General features: G+C 41.7%; 1 protein-coding gene across 1 annotated transcript in view; it reads right to left on the minus strand.

The window, feature by feature from the left end:
- Window positions 1-15,444, minus strand: part of CEP85L (centrosomal protein 85 like) — a 140,878-nt gene extending 125,434 nt beyond the window's left edge. The window contains exon 1 of the mRNA XM_008637796.2: window positions 15,373-15,444. Within this exon, the coding sequence (XP_008636018.1) occupies window positions 15,373-15,385 (13 nt within the window). The 5' untranslated portion in view covers window positions 15,386-15,444. The remainder of the gene's footprint in view (window positions 1-15,372) is intronic.
- Between the last annotated feature and the right edge of the window lie 816 nt (window positions 15,445-16,260).

Consider the following 16,260-nt stretch of genomic DNA (forward strand, 5'->3'; position numbering starts at 1 on the left):
AAGAACTCAGGTAAAGAGAGGGAGGGATTTAACGAAATATTTTTGCAGTTCTTAAAGAAGACTAAACTTAAGCAGAAGCAATCAAGGATTTGACTTTCAGAAATTGTTATTTTCATTTATGTTAAGAATGAATAAAAGTTTCTCTAGTTCCTTTATGTCATTATTACATATGGGCTTTTTGTTAGACAAATTTTTTCTGGTAAATCTGGATGAGGTATAGCTTTGGCTCTTAAATGATACACAATTGTTTAATATTTACATTTTTTTCACACAGTTTTGCTAAATAAATTCTAATAGTCACTGAACAGTGTGTTTACCACATGATGCAGTTTTAAAACATGCACAAAACCAATTCCGCACACAAATATTTCTGTGGGGAAGTTAAAACTGTAATAATTTGGCACCAGAGCAGCAGTGTGTGAAGCACTTGGCAAGTTTTTATATTGCACAAGCAAGAAAATGTGGTTATTTGAAAGATATAATTTAGGATAAATAAAATATTTACACAAGCCTAAATCTAATCAAGGTGCTTGCTTCATGAAGTGTATTTACATGGGTGCTAGTACACTAAAAAAACCCACAAAGGACACACAGGAACATAAGATGAGACAAATGCATTTACAGATCATGTTACAGGTCAGTGAACAAAAGATGTTGCCCTTGACACATAGTCACTGGTCTATAAAGAGAGACGTGTGTTTAATCTTAACCTGATTTGCAGTGGACAGATGGCATCATTTTGCAAAGCCTCTGGTATCACAAGGTCTTACATCAACATTGCCACACCTGTAAATAACAACTCCCTAATAGGTAACAGATTCCAGACTTGGTGATTTTTACCCCTAGAACTCCCCAAAAGGATACACTGGAATATTAATGGGAAGCCAGCACTGCTGCCTTTTTGGATGGTGCACTCGTGTTTGCTGTGCTATCCATCAAGTGCAGCATGAATGGGCAATGCCGTGCAGCTCCCCAGGACACTGTGGAGAGGAGAGAGAGCCATCAGAGAAAATTACATCAGCTGAGCTGCAGAGCATAAACGATAGAGCCAGCAGGGCCCAGTGCACCTTCCTTTATGCCATCATGATGCCATTTGATGGAAACCAGCTGCTCTGGTCATGTTCTTCACGCTATACCCAGACCTGCCACCAGAACATGCAGATGAGACCCAAGCATCTGATGCTCTTATGCTTTATTTTGTTTTCAGTAATTTCATATACTTATGTAGATTGACGTTCTTGCAATTAAAACGAAGAGCCACTATCAACAAATCTCTCAGACCTCTAAATGAAATTTAAACTGATTTCCACAAGCTATGTCAGCACTGACAATACAGCATTAAGCCTAGTCAAATAAGACTTTTTAAAATGTATCTGCCCATTTCACAAGGAAATACATCTGAATACATCTCTAATGACACTCCATCTCTAGTTCTTCAGAAACTTCCTGTCAAAAATGAATTCTCTTGGCTTGCTTTACCAGAGGAATCACTGCATACATGCCAAATCAACAAATCACTGGGTAATTCATAATGATAGGTTATGAAGAAACTGATAGAAAGTGTTACGTGTGTAGGAGGACTAGACTAATCTTAGAGAAGTGAGGGATAAATTTTCAACCCACCATTCCTAGATTTGCATTATTAGTGCCCTTACTGATGCCTAGCATCAGTGCAATAACACTTTTTTATGTTTTTTGCTGAAGAAAATAAATCAGGATCAGTTTGGATATGGCCTTGCTCTCAGTTGAGATAGGTGGATCCCCGGGTGTCCTAGCAGATAACCTGTTCCCTGAGCTGCACTGGGTCCTGGGAAGCCTGGCTCCTGGCAAAGTCCCTGGCCCCAAAGCTTCCCCCACAGCTGCCTCCCAGACTCATCTTCCAGGGGAAGAGTTGCCCCCTGTGCTGCCTGGAAGTCCACGTGGATGGCCTGGCAGCAGACTGAGCCAGCAGGCAGAGAGCCACATCACGTGTAAAGCCAGCTCTGAGCCAGGCTGCCTCCTCACTTGCTCCTTTGCTGAACTTGAAAGCAGAATGGACATCTTGCTGTGGAAAACCTCAATGCCAGTGCATCAAGTGATGATCTGCTGGATGGAGAGGCCTGCCAGGAAGCACCCCAGCACTGCTCCTGCTGCCTGGCAGAGCCGCTGTGGTGTAGAAAGCTGTGCAGCCAAAAGACAGACGAACTTTACCCTCGGGGCAGTGGGCTTTTTGATGGGAGTCATACTGCTCCTGGGCCAGGAAACGCCCAGTGTCCTTTCCTCCTTAGGCTGCACAGCTGCACCTTGTCTTCCAAAGCAATCTGGCTCAAAAAGTGATTGTCACACTAAATTCTCCCAGGAGGAAGAGCATTCTTTTTATTTGTAGTGAGATAGCAAAACATACAAACAGAAGAGATTTCACAAAAATACTTCTATGATTATTTTTCTGGAGCATGCGCAAAAGCTGTTATGTTTGGCAATGAATTTGACAGTCACTTGCGTTGTTCAACTCTTTACCTTTAAATAACATTCCTAAATACTCCTGTACTGTTTTATCTGCCTGTTCCATGATGCTTCTGCAGGAAAAATTACCTCATGTATTTTCATCTCCCATATTTGCACACTGTAAAGTTCATCATTAGAAAATAAACAGGAAAACCCACCCCTTTGAATTTTGCACAGCCTAAAGTATCTCTCAAAATAAGGACACTGAACAAAACCTTTCTGTCATTTTATTTTTTACTTCCAGGGCCAGGTTTGGAGCATTTCTTATACATGAATCAGTAAGGAGCTCCAGTGCAGGAAGTGCAGACAGGCAGGAGCTGCAGTCTGTTCAGTAGCAGTAAGTCTCTATAGGCCCAACCTAGAGAAAGCCAGGCAGGAATCCCGAGAAAGGGATGTTATTTTACATGAGCTACATGCCTATTGCCCCAGTAACTTTCTGGTTTCTTTACCCTCTTCTATATTTTACAACATTCCTCTTAGTACTGAAAAAAATCAGGCTTAGGATCTAAATCCCGAGATTTCTGTGAAAGTTTTGTCGCAAACCTGCATGTAAGTCTTGTGAAGCCAAATGTGATTTCTCTTCTATGATTTTATGGTTTTTATTCTATGTTCAGTTCTCACCTTTTACTGTGTTCTTCATAAGCAGTTATGAAGAAGTGCAGGATTTGTTTTACACCTCAAATCAAATTTCATTCTCAGCTGCTTCAGAAAAGGAACAGACCACTTGTGCTGAAAGTCATCTCCTCCTGCTGCCTTTGTTTCTCTGGCATCATCGATGGCACGTTTATATCCTGAATCAAAGGGCCCTGCCAGTTCTTCTGTGCCATCTGAGGTGGTGAAAGTGCTTTCTGTTATCCAATTGGCAAAAACCCCAAAGCCAGCAAACCCAGGGATCTAGACTAGCTCAAAAGGAACTTAAAAAACCAGGCTCCTGTGGAGAGCTGCTGTTCCTCCAAAGGATTTATGGCTTTCTCTACAGATCACAAAAGTATATAATGGATCAAGAAGATAACCACAACTATAAAGAAAACAAGTATGTACTCTTACATCCTATTCTAAAATGTCCTACATACAAAACTATTCACTGTAATCCCTACATGAAACATTCACTAGCTTTAGACACTGTTGTAGAAACACTAGAAGACATTTTGTATATCAAACAATGTTAAAGTTTTCAATTTTTGTCCTATAGCTAGTATTTTATGAGTTTGCATTCTGAGTCTCTTCTTTAAAATTATTCTCTGCAAGTTGCTGACAAGTGTATAATACCTGCACAGTGGAAACGAAGCATTTAAAATCACAGAGCCATATTCTGCACACACTTACTCTACTGTAAATCCCAAGTAACTGCTGACCTCACTGGATTTAAACTGGATTTATAATGAAATTCAGAAATTGTCCATACTTCCACTGATTAAGCTTCAAAGTCATTTACTTATGACCTTTTCTGAGTACAAAGACAATTTAGACAGTGTTACCTAAGTGCCTTGCTAGGTACAGTATGACTTCAGTTAAAAATCAATGATGGCAACAATTACAGTTTCTCCTTCTTCAATCTTCTTTTGTACTGCTGGAACTAAAAAAAAACACTTCCTTTTTTTGAAAGCTCTACAATATTATTTTCACTTCTGATTTTCTTCTGTGGCTCAAAGAAACACAAAAGGTACATCTAGAAATAACTTACTTGGTGACATAGTTAATTCCCTGCAAAATATCATGGCTTTTTTTATTTAACATTATTTTCTTCAGCATCCTCTCAAATGTCCCAAAGAATACAGCTTCTAGCACTTGTCAGGAAACTAGTCTACAGTCTCTCCAGGATCTCAGTATGCTGACCAGGGGACTGTGAAATAACACCACAGTCCAGGGCAGTATCTCTCTCTTAGTAGTAAAAAAGTAGGAATGGAGTAAGGCAAACCCCAAACCCTAGACCAAGATCAAGCCCTTGAGATCTACCTGAGACAATACCACCAACACTCCCTCAGGAATTTTATTCCTTTGCACTACCCCAAATGTTTTCCCTCTGGAAAGCACTCTCCATAGCCTCTGTCATGGAGCACTGAATCCATCTAATTGCTTCACTAGGTGATGTTAGACCCACCAAACATTCCTAACAGGATGGGAAGCTCATGAAATCTGGCTTATTTTTGACACCACACCTGTACAACTCATCCACAACTGGGAGCAGTTCTGATGTGGAGTTTTGCAGTATCACTGTAATCATGCTGGGGTGGTGCATTCAAGCAGAGGTTGCACAGAACAAGGTTTGCAACACGAATATAGAGAGTGGAGACCAGAAAGATCATTAATTCATAAATGTAAGTACATACTGAACACTCTGACTCTCTTTTTTTCTTTCTGGTCAGTTATTGCTAGCAATTTTTCAATCTGCATGGAACATATTTTGGACTTGGGAAGTCCTTTTGGCTACATGGAAAAGGAATTACTCACTATGTTACACTTCTATTCATGCTACTGATCAAGTTCGACTCATCAGAATCACAGAATAATCTGTGTTGGAACGGACCCTCAAAGATCATTGAGTCCCACTCCCAGCCCTACACAGCATCAATCACAAGTGCTTTCAGTCTTTTTCCATGGCAAAATAAATTCCTGCTACCACAAGCTCATGTGCATTACATACTGTGTGTTTTTACCCCTTCACCTCAGCATTTACTTTTACCAAGCTATTCGATTTGGTCTCGGCATTTATGCACTGCAGGAAACTATAAACACATGAAACCTCCCTTTTCGCAGATATGATCTCCTAATTAAACACAGAGTCAATTATCTCTGCCTTTATAACCATGATTAATTCAAAGAAGTTAACCATTATTTTCCTTCTGTGTTCAGTACAGGGAACTGCTTTGAGTGCTTGTTTATCCCACTAAAACTGCTCTCCCTGAACACTGCCTCCAAGCAATGGCTCTCCATAAGTTTAAGGAAAGAGGGACTGGTTGTCTCCACAGAATCTTCTTGGCTCTCTATCTCTGCAAGCTCTCAAAATCCAGGAGCTTGGGCTAAACAGGGAATAGGCTGAAGAAAGATACTACCACAGGCCTAGGCCCTAGGGTACATCACCGTGTCCCGCAGCCGCAGGGAGGAGGAGGAGGAGAGAAGATCCAGCAGGCAGGAATTGTGCAGCATGATTGATTTATTTAATTATTTTACAAACTCTTTTATAGACTTTTTTCTTCATAGTCTAATTGGACAAAGGATCAGCCAGCCCTTGGGGGTGATTGGCTAAAATCCTAAAACATCCATTGTCAAAATATTTTCTGCTGTACCATAAACAAGACTTTTCAAGGCTGCAGGTGTTTGGTTGTTTAGATAACTCTGTTACCTCTTCTGTGAGAGAGAAAAGTATCTCACAGAAAATAGCAAGAAAATCCTTGCTAGCAGCATTTTTGTACCCACAGAAAGATGCCTCCTATCTCGGCTTCACAGTTACTTCCTCAAGTCCTGGCAATGTGAGCCAAAAGCTCCCTGACACACAAGAAGCAAGAAAGGTTTAGGAAACATAAATGGCAGATTGCTCCAGCCAAAGCACAAAATACTGCTCAAACATTGGTGAAAGAACTGTGTCTCACATGTGACAGGTGTCCTGAATGTGAGTTAAGAAAGACTTGGAACTTGGCCTTTGTGTGTGTCCACTCAAGAGCTGACCAAGCTCATCTGACAGGATGCCTACAATGACACAACTAATGCAGAACCACAGAATCCTTTAGGTTGAAAAATACCTTTGAGATCAAGCACCACCATAAACCTAACCTTGCCAAGACCATCAATGGAAATTGATTCCATTTCAATTAGTTATTGCTATTTTTCTGCTTCTATTTTGAAATCACTTAGAGCTACCCACTGCAGTTGATGCCTGATCATAGAGGAACTACAAGCTCAAGCAAATTAACTTAATCTATGCAAAGGAGTGTGGATGCTTTTAGTTGGGGTCTGTCTGCAGTGAGTAACTCAGTGTGCAGTAGCCAGAGTGTGAATTTGCAGCCCACCAACTCATCTGCACAAGGGTTTTGAATGGTCCCTAGGAAAGCAGCGTAAGTCACTGATATATATATATATAGTGTACTAAGGACACCCATAAAGAATATACTTCAAAGTAGCTAATGAACTATATATTCACATCCTGCCTAAATATCCACTTATTTGTTCCATGCATTAATTTGCAACCTAAATTAGAAACCATATGAGTTGGTGAAACCCATGTTTCCTTTTGTGCTACAGCAGAAATAAAACCAGAGGCACTGATAGGTTAAGGTACCAACAGGAGAGGAGGGACTTGTACTCTAGTAATCCACACGAGGACCAGCACTCAGTTCTCCCACCCAGCTTCTCCCTCTGCTCTCCCCTGCACCAAGGCTCGCTGTCCTGCCCCATGGCTCAGGTGTCCAGCCCTGTTCCCTGGTTTGGTCACTCATTTCCCTGCTTCTTCAGGGCTTACTACTGCCCAGTGATGGCCCCAGCCTGGGCCAGCAGAGCAGACTGTTTCCTGCCTGCCTCCTGACTTTCCACTGAACTGCCCTGTGGTCATCACAGTTAAACAAATAAAACAATTTCCAGTTTAGAGGGTTTAATTATCTTTGATTTAATGCTTGTCAAAAGCTTTTCCTCCTGATGCAACTAATGTGAAATTCCAGGAAATGTTCAGTTAAACCCAAGGAGAGTCTGAGTGGACACTTGTGCTGGCTAGACACACAGATAGAGTGTCCAGCCAGGACAGTCCCAGAACACATTGCCATGTTAGAGCATGCTGCTTGAAGTTTTCATAATACTATTTTCTGCCATATTCTAACTCACAATATGCAATTTTTCCCCATCTCCCCAAGCCACAGCCATGGGATCTCACTGGTTCCTGGCCCTGTGGGAGGAGGATGAGTAGGGTGCCCCACACCAAGTCACAGAACCCTGTGGAGGTGTTACACATCACTTGGCCTCCGGCCCGGGATATGTGCTTCTCCAGATGCCAGTGCCAGGCCATGAGTCCTGATGCAGGAAGTGTGGCCTTTATGGCATCTGCTCTGCTTCCCAGGCTTAAAAGCAGGGAATGAAAGGAGAATAAAAGCCCCTCTCCAAAGCAGGCTCTTTCTGACACCCTGTGTCTGTATAAACTCTTCCTCACCATCTCCAGCAATACTGCTCACCAGAGATGTGTTTCTTTCACATGTGTAAGATAATTTCCAAAACAAAGGATTTAAATACACATTGCTAATCTTATATGGATTCTGTCCAGAAGAACAAAAGCCTTTTAAATAATAAGACAATAATAGCAAAGTCATACCATTTTGTTTTAGAAATATTTATTCAAAACTCTAAGAAACAATTGCTCAAAATTTTCAGGCAATACCAGAAGTTCTATCATTTGGGCACATATTTTGTGGGAGGTTTTCTGAGACTAACTCTTTGCTCATATTTTTTTCTGCTCAGCTTCCCTCATGAGCATGGCTGGTTTTTCCTCATTCCCTGCCCCCATGTGGTTAATCACATTCTCTTTGCTGCTTCCTCCTCACTCTACTTGGATGTCCTCTTCTAGGCTCATGCCTTTACCTTCTCACCATCTGCCTTGCTTGGGTGTTTGCTCAGAGAAGCTTTTCTTGCAATGGGACCTCTGAACTGATGGCCCTGTCTGCTCCCCTCCAGCTCTACCCCTGGGAGCTTTCGAAAACTGAATTAACAAGTGTGGACAGCATCATTTTGAAAGGTGACAGGCAGTTTACATAAGATGGAAAGATGCACTTTTATAGGATCAAAACCTCTGCAGGAGTAAAGACAACTCTTGGCCTGAAAACAGAGCTCTTTTACGAGAGTTATTGTGCTTAACCTTTTATAATGCTCTCTTCTGTAAATTACGATAAAACTGAATTCTGTTATTTGAAACTAACACCCTCCACATCACGCCAACTTTGAATTATGTGCTGAAAGCTCCAATTGCAACCACTTGAATGATGGAATGGGACTGGCTACAAAGTCAGCTGGCAACATTAGGAGGGCTGTTTTGGTTGCTGCCAGTAGCTAAATCACATTACCCACTGCCACATTTCCCTAGGAACCTACTGCAGGGCTGGGTATAAAAAAGTGTTATGAAAGAGAAAGGTCTCCAAATAATGCAATTGCTCACACCCACACCCAAGAAAGGGAAAGATTTATAAACAATTCTGCCTATATTTATGTAGTTTCCATGGCTCTCCTCTGTCAGACTCCATCTGTGCTTTGCCTGAGACCATCTTCCTTACACTGCATTTACTCTCTGCCTGTGACTTTTCAGGGATAAGAGAGGGATTTGGTTCAGAATTTTGACTGAACAAACTACAAGCAGGAAGAAACATCACTCATCCATGAGGACACATTTAGCTAAGTTATTGCAACATCTGATACTTGTGTGGGGCAAAACGTGCAGAAAATGTCAACAGTGACAGCAAAGACCTCTTATCTACCCCATGATATCTTGAGGTGCTGCTGTGTCAAGCAGTGTTTCCTGCTGGAACTTGGATCTGAGTGACAAGGCTACCGTGTAAGAGGGGGTCAGAAAAGGTCAACCTGTTTCCCTGAATGTCCAGCAGAAGGACAGGGTTGTGTCCCACAAAAATCAGGCCAGTCCTGTGTCCGGGAGAGTTTTGTTTCCCGCCCTTATTCTTGCACGTGACGTGCATTTTAGGTACAGGGTAGCTCTCCAAACACCATTTCCACTGATTTGTGCTGCTATTCCATAGGAAATTTTGACTGTTGTGCAGAGTGTTTCCAGCAGATTAATGGCTGGATGGGAGCAAATGGTGGTCCATAAGTAAGGTGAAGGATATTAACTCCAAACAGTCACTAAATCTTTAAGAAATGCCCTGACCTCTGTTGGTTATTGCTATAAAAACTGGAAAAAAAAATCCCAGACATTTTTTCTCTATGACATCACCACCACTGGTATGCATAGAATATATATTAGTAAATCTTTTGGCTCTGCCTCTGTACTCTAGTCATCATAATTTGCTATTTTGGGGGAAATACATGCTAATGTGATGGGAAGAGTGGGGGAAGGAAACCACTATTGCTTTGAAAACCACAGTCAGAAATGAAGGCTCAGTTTCTCATTTTCTAAAGTGTCTTTACTTCCCTAGAGCATCACTTTTAAAATTCTTATTGTTGTTTGGAACTTTAGGCTCCAATCCTTGGACTCATTTACTTCATCCCTTCCCCTGGGTAGCTCCTGTTATTTTTATCTCAGAGGATTCCCTAGAATACAACTGTGGGGTGCTTGTGTGACCTACGTGTGTGTGCAGAGGAGGAAATGAGAGCAGAAATGCGTCATCAGCATTTGAAAGGGAAGTTACGGCACAGACAACCACCAAGCAGCTCTGAATGTAGATGGTGATGGACAAAGGGAGCAAAACTACACCTCTGCTTGAAGAGGGAGTTATGAAAGTGAGAAGCTTAAAAGGAAGGTAGCTACTTCCACTTAATTCTTAGCACTTTACTGAGGTCTTTATTGCACAACCTCTTCTCCCCTGTGCATTTCATCCATTGTGTGCTCCTCCTACCAATCTGCTTTATGGACATTTTATTGCTTTTAAGAACCTCTCAGAAGACACTTCAGCTTATGTGAGGACTAACAAGATTTCAATGCCCTGTGTCCTTGTCCCTCACAAAACATCACTGCACAAACTATTCCAAGGAATTCTTTCAGCAGGGACACCATGCTGTTGCCCATAAATCTAAGGGCAGCAGATGGAAAAATTAAAACTATGATGACACTAAGAGATACAAGTTAATTAAATAAGGCAGAGGAATATTTTAACAAATGCTATCCTGTCACACAACTCAGCACTATTTTAATGATAATGCTATTGTATTTCCATCAGAGTCAGCAGTAGATGTGATGGTTCTTGGATAAGATCCTCTGCCTCCTGGCAGGCTGTTGAGAAGGAGATGGAGGCAAAACCAATGCCTGAAATGGCTTGGAGGGTGATAAAGGCATTGTTTAGTCCAGCTCCAAGTTAGGAACTGATGATGTACATTGGAAAATACCGTCTCTTTAAAAACTTTGGTAACAACATTTTTGATTAAAGGAAAACACTAGATCTATATTATTAGAGCTCTTCTGTTACAGGGTCCAGGGAGAGTTGCAAGATTTAACAGATCTGCTCCAGTCATTCATAGATGGAACTAAATTGGAACACATGCCACTCTTTCTATCCTTTTTTGTTAATCCTCTGCTCTGTTTGCTCAAGACTATTCACAAACACTGTTACTGACAGTGAAACTTGCTTTTTTACAGGTTTTGCAATAGACTTAGACTCATAGAACTGCAGAATAAGCTGAGTTGGAAGTGACCCATTGGGATCACCAAATCCAACTCCTGGCCCTGCACAAGACACCCCAAGGATCACACCATGTGCCTGAGAGCATTGTCCAAACGCTTCTTGAACTCTGGCAGGCTTGATGCTGTGACCCCTTCCCTGTTCCAGTGCCCATCAGTCCATGCATTACCAGAGACTTGTCAATCACAGGTTGAAAGCTGTTAATCTCTCCCTCTGTAGACACCTTGCATAAGCCAAGAGCACCTCCACTGCACAGTCCCTCATGGTTTCCTTAAACAGTTTCTGTCCTCTGTGATCAAGCTGCCTTTGCACAAAAGATGATCCACATCAGCCACAGCACTGCCTTGTTACTATCCATGTAATTCTCATTTCTCCACTGCCACTGTTTTTGCCAAGCTTTCTACTCACTGATCAGCACTTCAACTCACCAGTCTGCAGAAGCTATTACCTTTACTCTTCAAACCTCTATTCTCTGTGTTCGCAAAACAAATCTTCTTGCTGTGACTCTTCTGCAATTATAATTCCATTAATGAGTTTCTCCAGAAAGGCTAGGAAAGTGCTAGGTGATAACAGACATCCTATCTACTGCCAGTTACCACTTTGGACCAATTGTTTAGCCGGTGGTGTTTGTCAAGACCCCTGATCTTACCACACCTGAGAAGTTTTTGGGAACCAACCTCACCTGCCTCCACCGATTCCATAGCAGTGCTTTGTGAACCACATAGTGCTTTACTAAGGCAGACCTAACAGCTCACAGCTGTTGGAAAAGGCCCTGATTTCACTGATCAGCCATCTCTCATGGCTTGTGCAGCTTAGCAGCTCACCTTTCTTAGGCACTAACAGCAGAATTTACTTCTCTCATTCTTTATTTAAGAATATTTATTTTCTTTCTGTGTATTATACAGCACATGTAACTTCCCAAACAGACCAGCTCCTCTTCCTCTGGATCATTTCGCTCAGAGCCATCCACTCTTTGGACCTTTTGTTTTCACTGATTTATGGATGGCATTCTTAACTTTCTCTGCTACAATGCAATCCTCATCATCATAATTCTTCTTGTAGACGTCTATATTTTGAATATTACCTTGTCTTTAGAGTGTCTTTTCCTGAGATCATAAGATGTTCAGCTCAGAGTCTGCCATGTAGTGCTTCCTTCTTAGTCCTTACTACTTTGAATATCTCTCTCACCTTGAAAAATCTGAAGATAATTCTGCAATTTCAAAGTTCCTCAGAAAACGCTTTATTTCCACTTTATCTGTTTGCTTGCACTTTCTGCAAAGTTTTGGGGGTTTTCCCACTCATAGTGTGCACGCCCCTTCACAGTGTTCCCTGCCTCTGCTTTTTCACAGGTCAGGAGATTTTCTACTATCAAGGGTACCTTAACCCCTTTCATGGCATATTCAAGACAGAACTTTTTAAGGACCTGTAGATGTTCCGCTGCATTTTGTTCTGGCTTTGTGCCAAAAGCTTGTGGCTCACCATTTTCTCACAGTCCAGTTTTGCCATAGGTATCTCTGGCATGTTCTACTAATGCCTTGATTTCCCTTCACTGCTTATGCTGCTGTGAAGAAACAGGAGATTTGGTGGAACATTTGTCACTGAGATAAACAAGAGGCAAGTGAGTTTTAGGGAAGAATCACTCATGATACTGTCAATACCAGATGGATTTTTTCAGGTCAATTTTCTATTTAGCTTGAGCATAATAATGCACATGTAGATGATGTAGTGGAAGATTTTGAAGAGAAACAATCATTCCCTTATTGGGTTTTGGTTTTGGCTGCAGTTACCCCTGCAAGCTCTCAGGACCTGGATAGTCCAAACAGCACTTGGGACACAAACATTTCTCTCATACTTCTCCCTAGACCCCTTGCAGCAGAGCTGTTTGGTCTCCTGAAGCATACAGATAATATGAATGGATTTCATATAGATGAGGCACACAACAGACACAGAACAGTTAAACTCTTAGCTCCTCTAGTACCTTTGCAAGTTCTTACAAAACAGAATCTATGTGACAGAGTCAGGGGGCTTGCTGACTCCAAACTTCACTAGCTCGTACCAAAAAAAAAAAACCCCAAAAACATAACATAACTAAAACTTCAGAGAGACTTTGTAAAATAAATAAAGATTTTTGCTCTGTATAATACTGCTCTGTATAAACTCTTAGCAAAAGCATCTAGTTCAGAGTCGGCATGCGTTTTATGAAAGGTATAGCAAAGGATCTAATCTTAACTTACATGCACTATGATACAAAACCCATTTTGTGAATTAGAGGAGCACTGGTCAAAGAGACAAGCACAGAATCATGTGGCAAACCAAATGCATTATTTATTATTTAGTAGGGCTTCTGTAATTTAATTCCATACATTGATTTATTCATGAAGTGCAGTAAGAAAGAAATTGAATTATTGTGTGAAGAAAATGAGGTTTTATATTCAGCTACTATGCCAGCAAAAATTGAAACTAACAAACATGAGCTGAAGAGATGCCATAATATTCTTAGCCACTGCTTAGGAAATATTGACTGAAGCCCATCAAAGCAAATGAAGGAAGTTGCATTTAGTAATGGTGAAAGATGACACCCAGCTTCTGGTTTCTCAGGCCGCCAAAGAGCTTGTGCATTATATCCTGAGCATTCATGGCAAACCATTCACATCAATGCCAGGCTTGGCACTGGCAGATTTGGGTTGGCACCACCAATGCTAAGCTACAATAATCCTTTAAAATAAAATTTGCCACCAGGCAGCAGGAAAGTGACTCAGAGTGCAAGATCCTGTTCTCCTCACTTGTCTGATTGTGAGACCCTGCTGGCACTGTCAGTGGTGATGCCCATGAGCACCAAATCTAGTGGTAGTTTCTGTGACACAAAGCCTTTTGGAGACTCACAAGAGACAGGGGAGACAAGATGAATAGTGGCATTGAAAAATGCCCTCTTTCTTCTTTACATCAGAGTGTCCATACAGTGTCTGTGTCTCTCCTGGAGACCAGCTTTCTGGCTTCCCACTGTCTGGCATTGTATTCCTAATTTTGCAGCTGAAGTACCTAACTCTCACAGTTCTCTGAAATACAGTGTGATGCCCAAGGGCTGTACATTTCTCTCTACTTGGTCTCAGAAATGGAAATTCGTCCCTATTACTAAGGCTACCATTATAAGTGTCTGGATTTTGCAATTCTTCACATAAACTACGGGGATTGTCTTGGGCCTTCACATGTCACTTCATGATTTAAATTAGTCTAAGTGTATAGGGGAGTCTATTACTTTACTTGACCTTAAGCAGAATGAATCCTTAAAGTGATGCTGCAAAAAACCCCTGAAGTATCACTGATGAGCATACAGCTAAAGAATTTATTTTCTCTGTTATTCATTTCACACACTAAATCATAATAATTTTTACTCTCTTTTTTTTTTTTTTTTTTGCATTTGCTACTTTTCAAGTTAATGGCTTTCTTTCCTTTTCTAAATCTCACTTTTTCTAGAAGTAACAACAGAAAATTTGCTTGAGTAAACTGAAACTTACCAACTGATCAGAGACATGTTAAAGAAATTAAAACTTTTTGGGTGAGTGGAAAGAAGAGTGCCACAATTGATTTATCAGTTTTAGAAGTGGTGGTACATGGCACCAAGGGCTTCCAGACATTCAGACACAGAGGAAAACTCAGAGTGCAAAGAACAGGCTGAGGCTCTGCTCTTCTGCGGCCTGAAAAGAACAGCCCCTCTGTGGCTTGCTCTGCGTTGGCTTAGTTCCCACATTACCAGCAAAACAACTGCCTAGCAACTCAGCTTTTCCCACAACACTTCCTGTGTGCCCAGAAAAAAAGGATAGCACCTAATATTCTCTCTGGATAATCCCCTTACTTGAGAGCTGTATCCAGCCCTCTGTACACATGGGAGCTGTAACCAGCAAGGCAACTGTTATCAGACAGAGAGGGCAGGCAAAGTCAAACCAGTCCCCTGATCCCTGCTGCAAGCTGTGCAGGTTATCTGCTCATGAGACAGACAGAAAACTTGCTGCTTCTCTCCACTGCATCTCCCCAAACAAAGGCAGGAAGCCGTGGCTGTCAGCAAAAAGGTACAGACATCCTTCCTGTTGAGAACCCTGTTTTGTGAACTGCGAGGGAGCTCTCTGGCACACACTTCACAACTGCCGGGAGAGTCCATCTGAAGGCATAAATAATTCAGCCCTTTAAAAAAATAGCGCTGGCTTGAACATGTGAAATTGCTTTTTCAGTTACTGCCTTTAAGAAACATTTGCAGTCATACAGCAGATTTACTAATAGTTACATTTTCTTATCTGACATCCCAACTGCAGCAGTGTCTGGCAACTCAGTGTTTAAGTTACCTCCCTCACAGTTTCAGCACCAGTAAAAAAAGAGCTGCCTTGAATCTTCTGCAGCTGTTTCTGGGCAACATGCTGAGGGGGCTGCAAAATACACAGTTTTGCCCATATGTTCTCTGGAAGCACAAACCTTCTCATCCCTCCAAATGTTTGAGAAGCACTGTAAATAAGCTCTAACCAGCATAAATAAGAAAGCACTCTTAATCAAACACGCAGAAATTAGGGCAGCAACTTACTTGCCGTCTTCATAACTTCCTCAGGAACATTGTCTTTTCAAATGAGTGCAACAGGAAATTGTGGTGATTACAGGAGAGCTGCACGACTGCAGCTCAAACCACACGCTGAAAGTGCAGAGGCAGTCAGCACAGGATTGGTAACAACAACAGGCAGCCGCCTCCCCTTCTTCTTGTACTTTGCATGTAAATCTTAAACTGACGCCATGTGGAGAGAAGTGACTTCAGCAAAGATCTACAAGAAATATGTCTGTGAAAAGGCTTTATTACTCAAAGCTCTGTGCTCAGAATTGCAGTGCTTACCTCTTGAAGTGCTCCGAGACGTATAGATGAAAAGCATTCTAGGCCTGCTACCATTTAACACTGAGTTTATCTGGACAGGTGTTCACTGCCTTTATTAAAGGTAATACTGACCTTTAGTTCCTCTTCAGCACACAGGAATGAACTTGGACCTCTCTTGCCCTGCCTTTTGCTGTGGTGTGGTAGAGATGTGCACACTTACAGGTTGAATAGGTCCAAAGACATCTCTACATGCCCTTGCATTCTCTGCTGAGGCAGAACTTTGTCCATAAGTGAATCAGGACCCTGCTCCTACCTTCTTACAACAGGGTTTCATGGTAGGGCAGACTGCTCACTGAATCCGTGCCAGTGTCCCACAGCCTTTTAGACAGGAACTACAATCTCTTTTTTGTTTCTGAATTAACATCTGACAGATGCAGAAAGCTGCCACTAATATCCAGCTCACAGAAACATGCATGTAAGACTGGGAACTCATGGAAAAGCTCTGATAGCATCAGATGCTGCAGGCATGTGGCATGTCTTTAATATCTGGACTGCCTCACCAGGGTTTATACTTTCAGCGCTGCATTTTTGTTGATCAGTTTAGTACCC

The sequence above is a fragment of the Corvus brachyrhynchos genome, unplaced genomic scaffold (genome assembly GCF_000691975.1).
Source record: "Corvus brachyrhynchos isolate BGI_N302 unplaced genomic scaffold, ASM69197v1 scaffold14, whole genome shotgun sequence".
In the NCBI taxonomy this organism is placed as follows: domain Eukaryota; kingdom Metazoa; phylum Chordata; class Aves; order Passeriformes; family Corvidae; genus Corvus; species Corvus brachyrhynchos.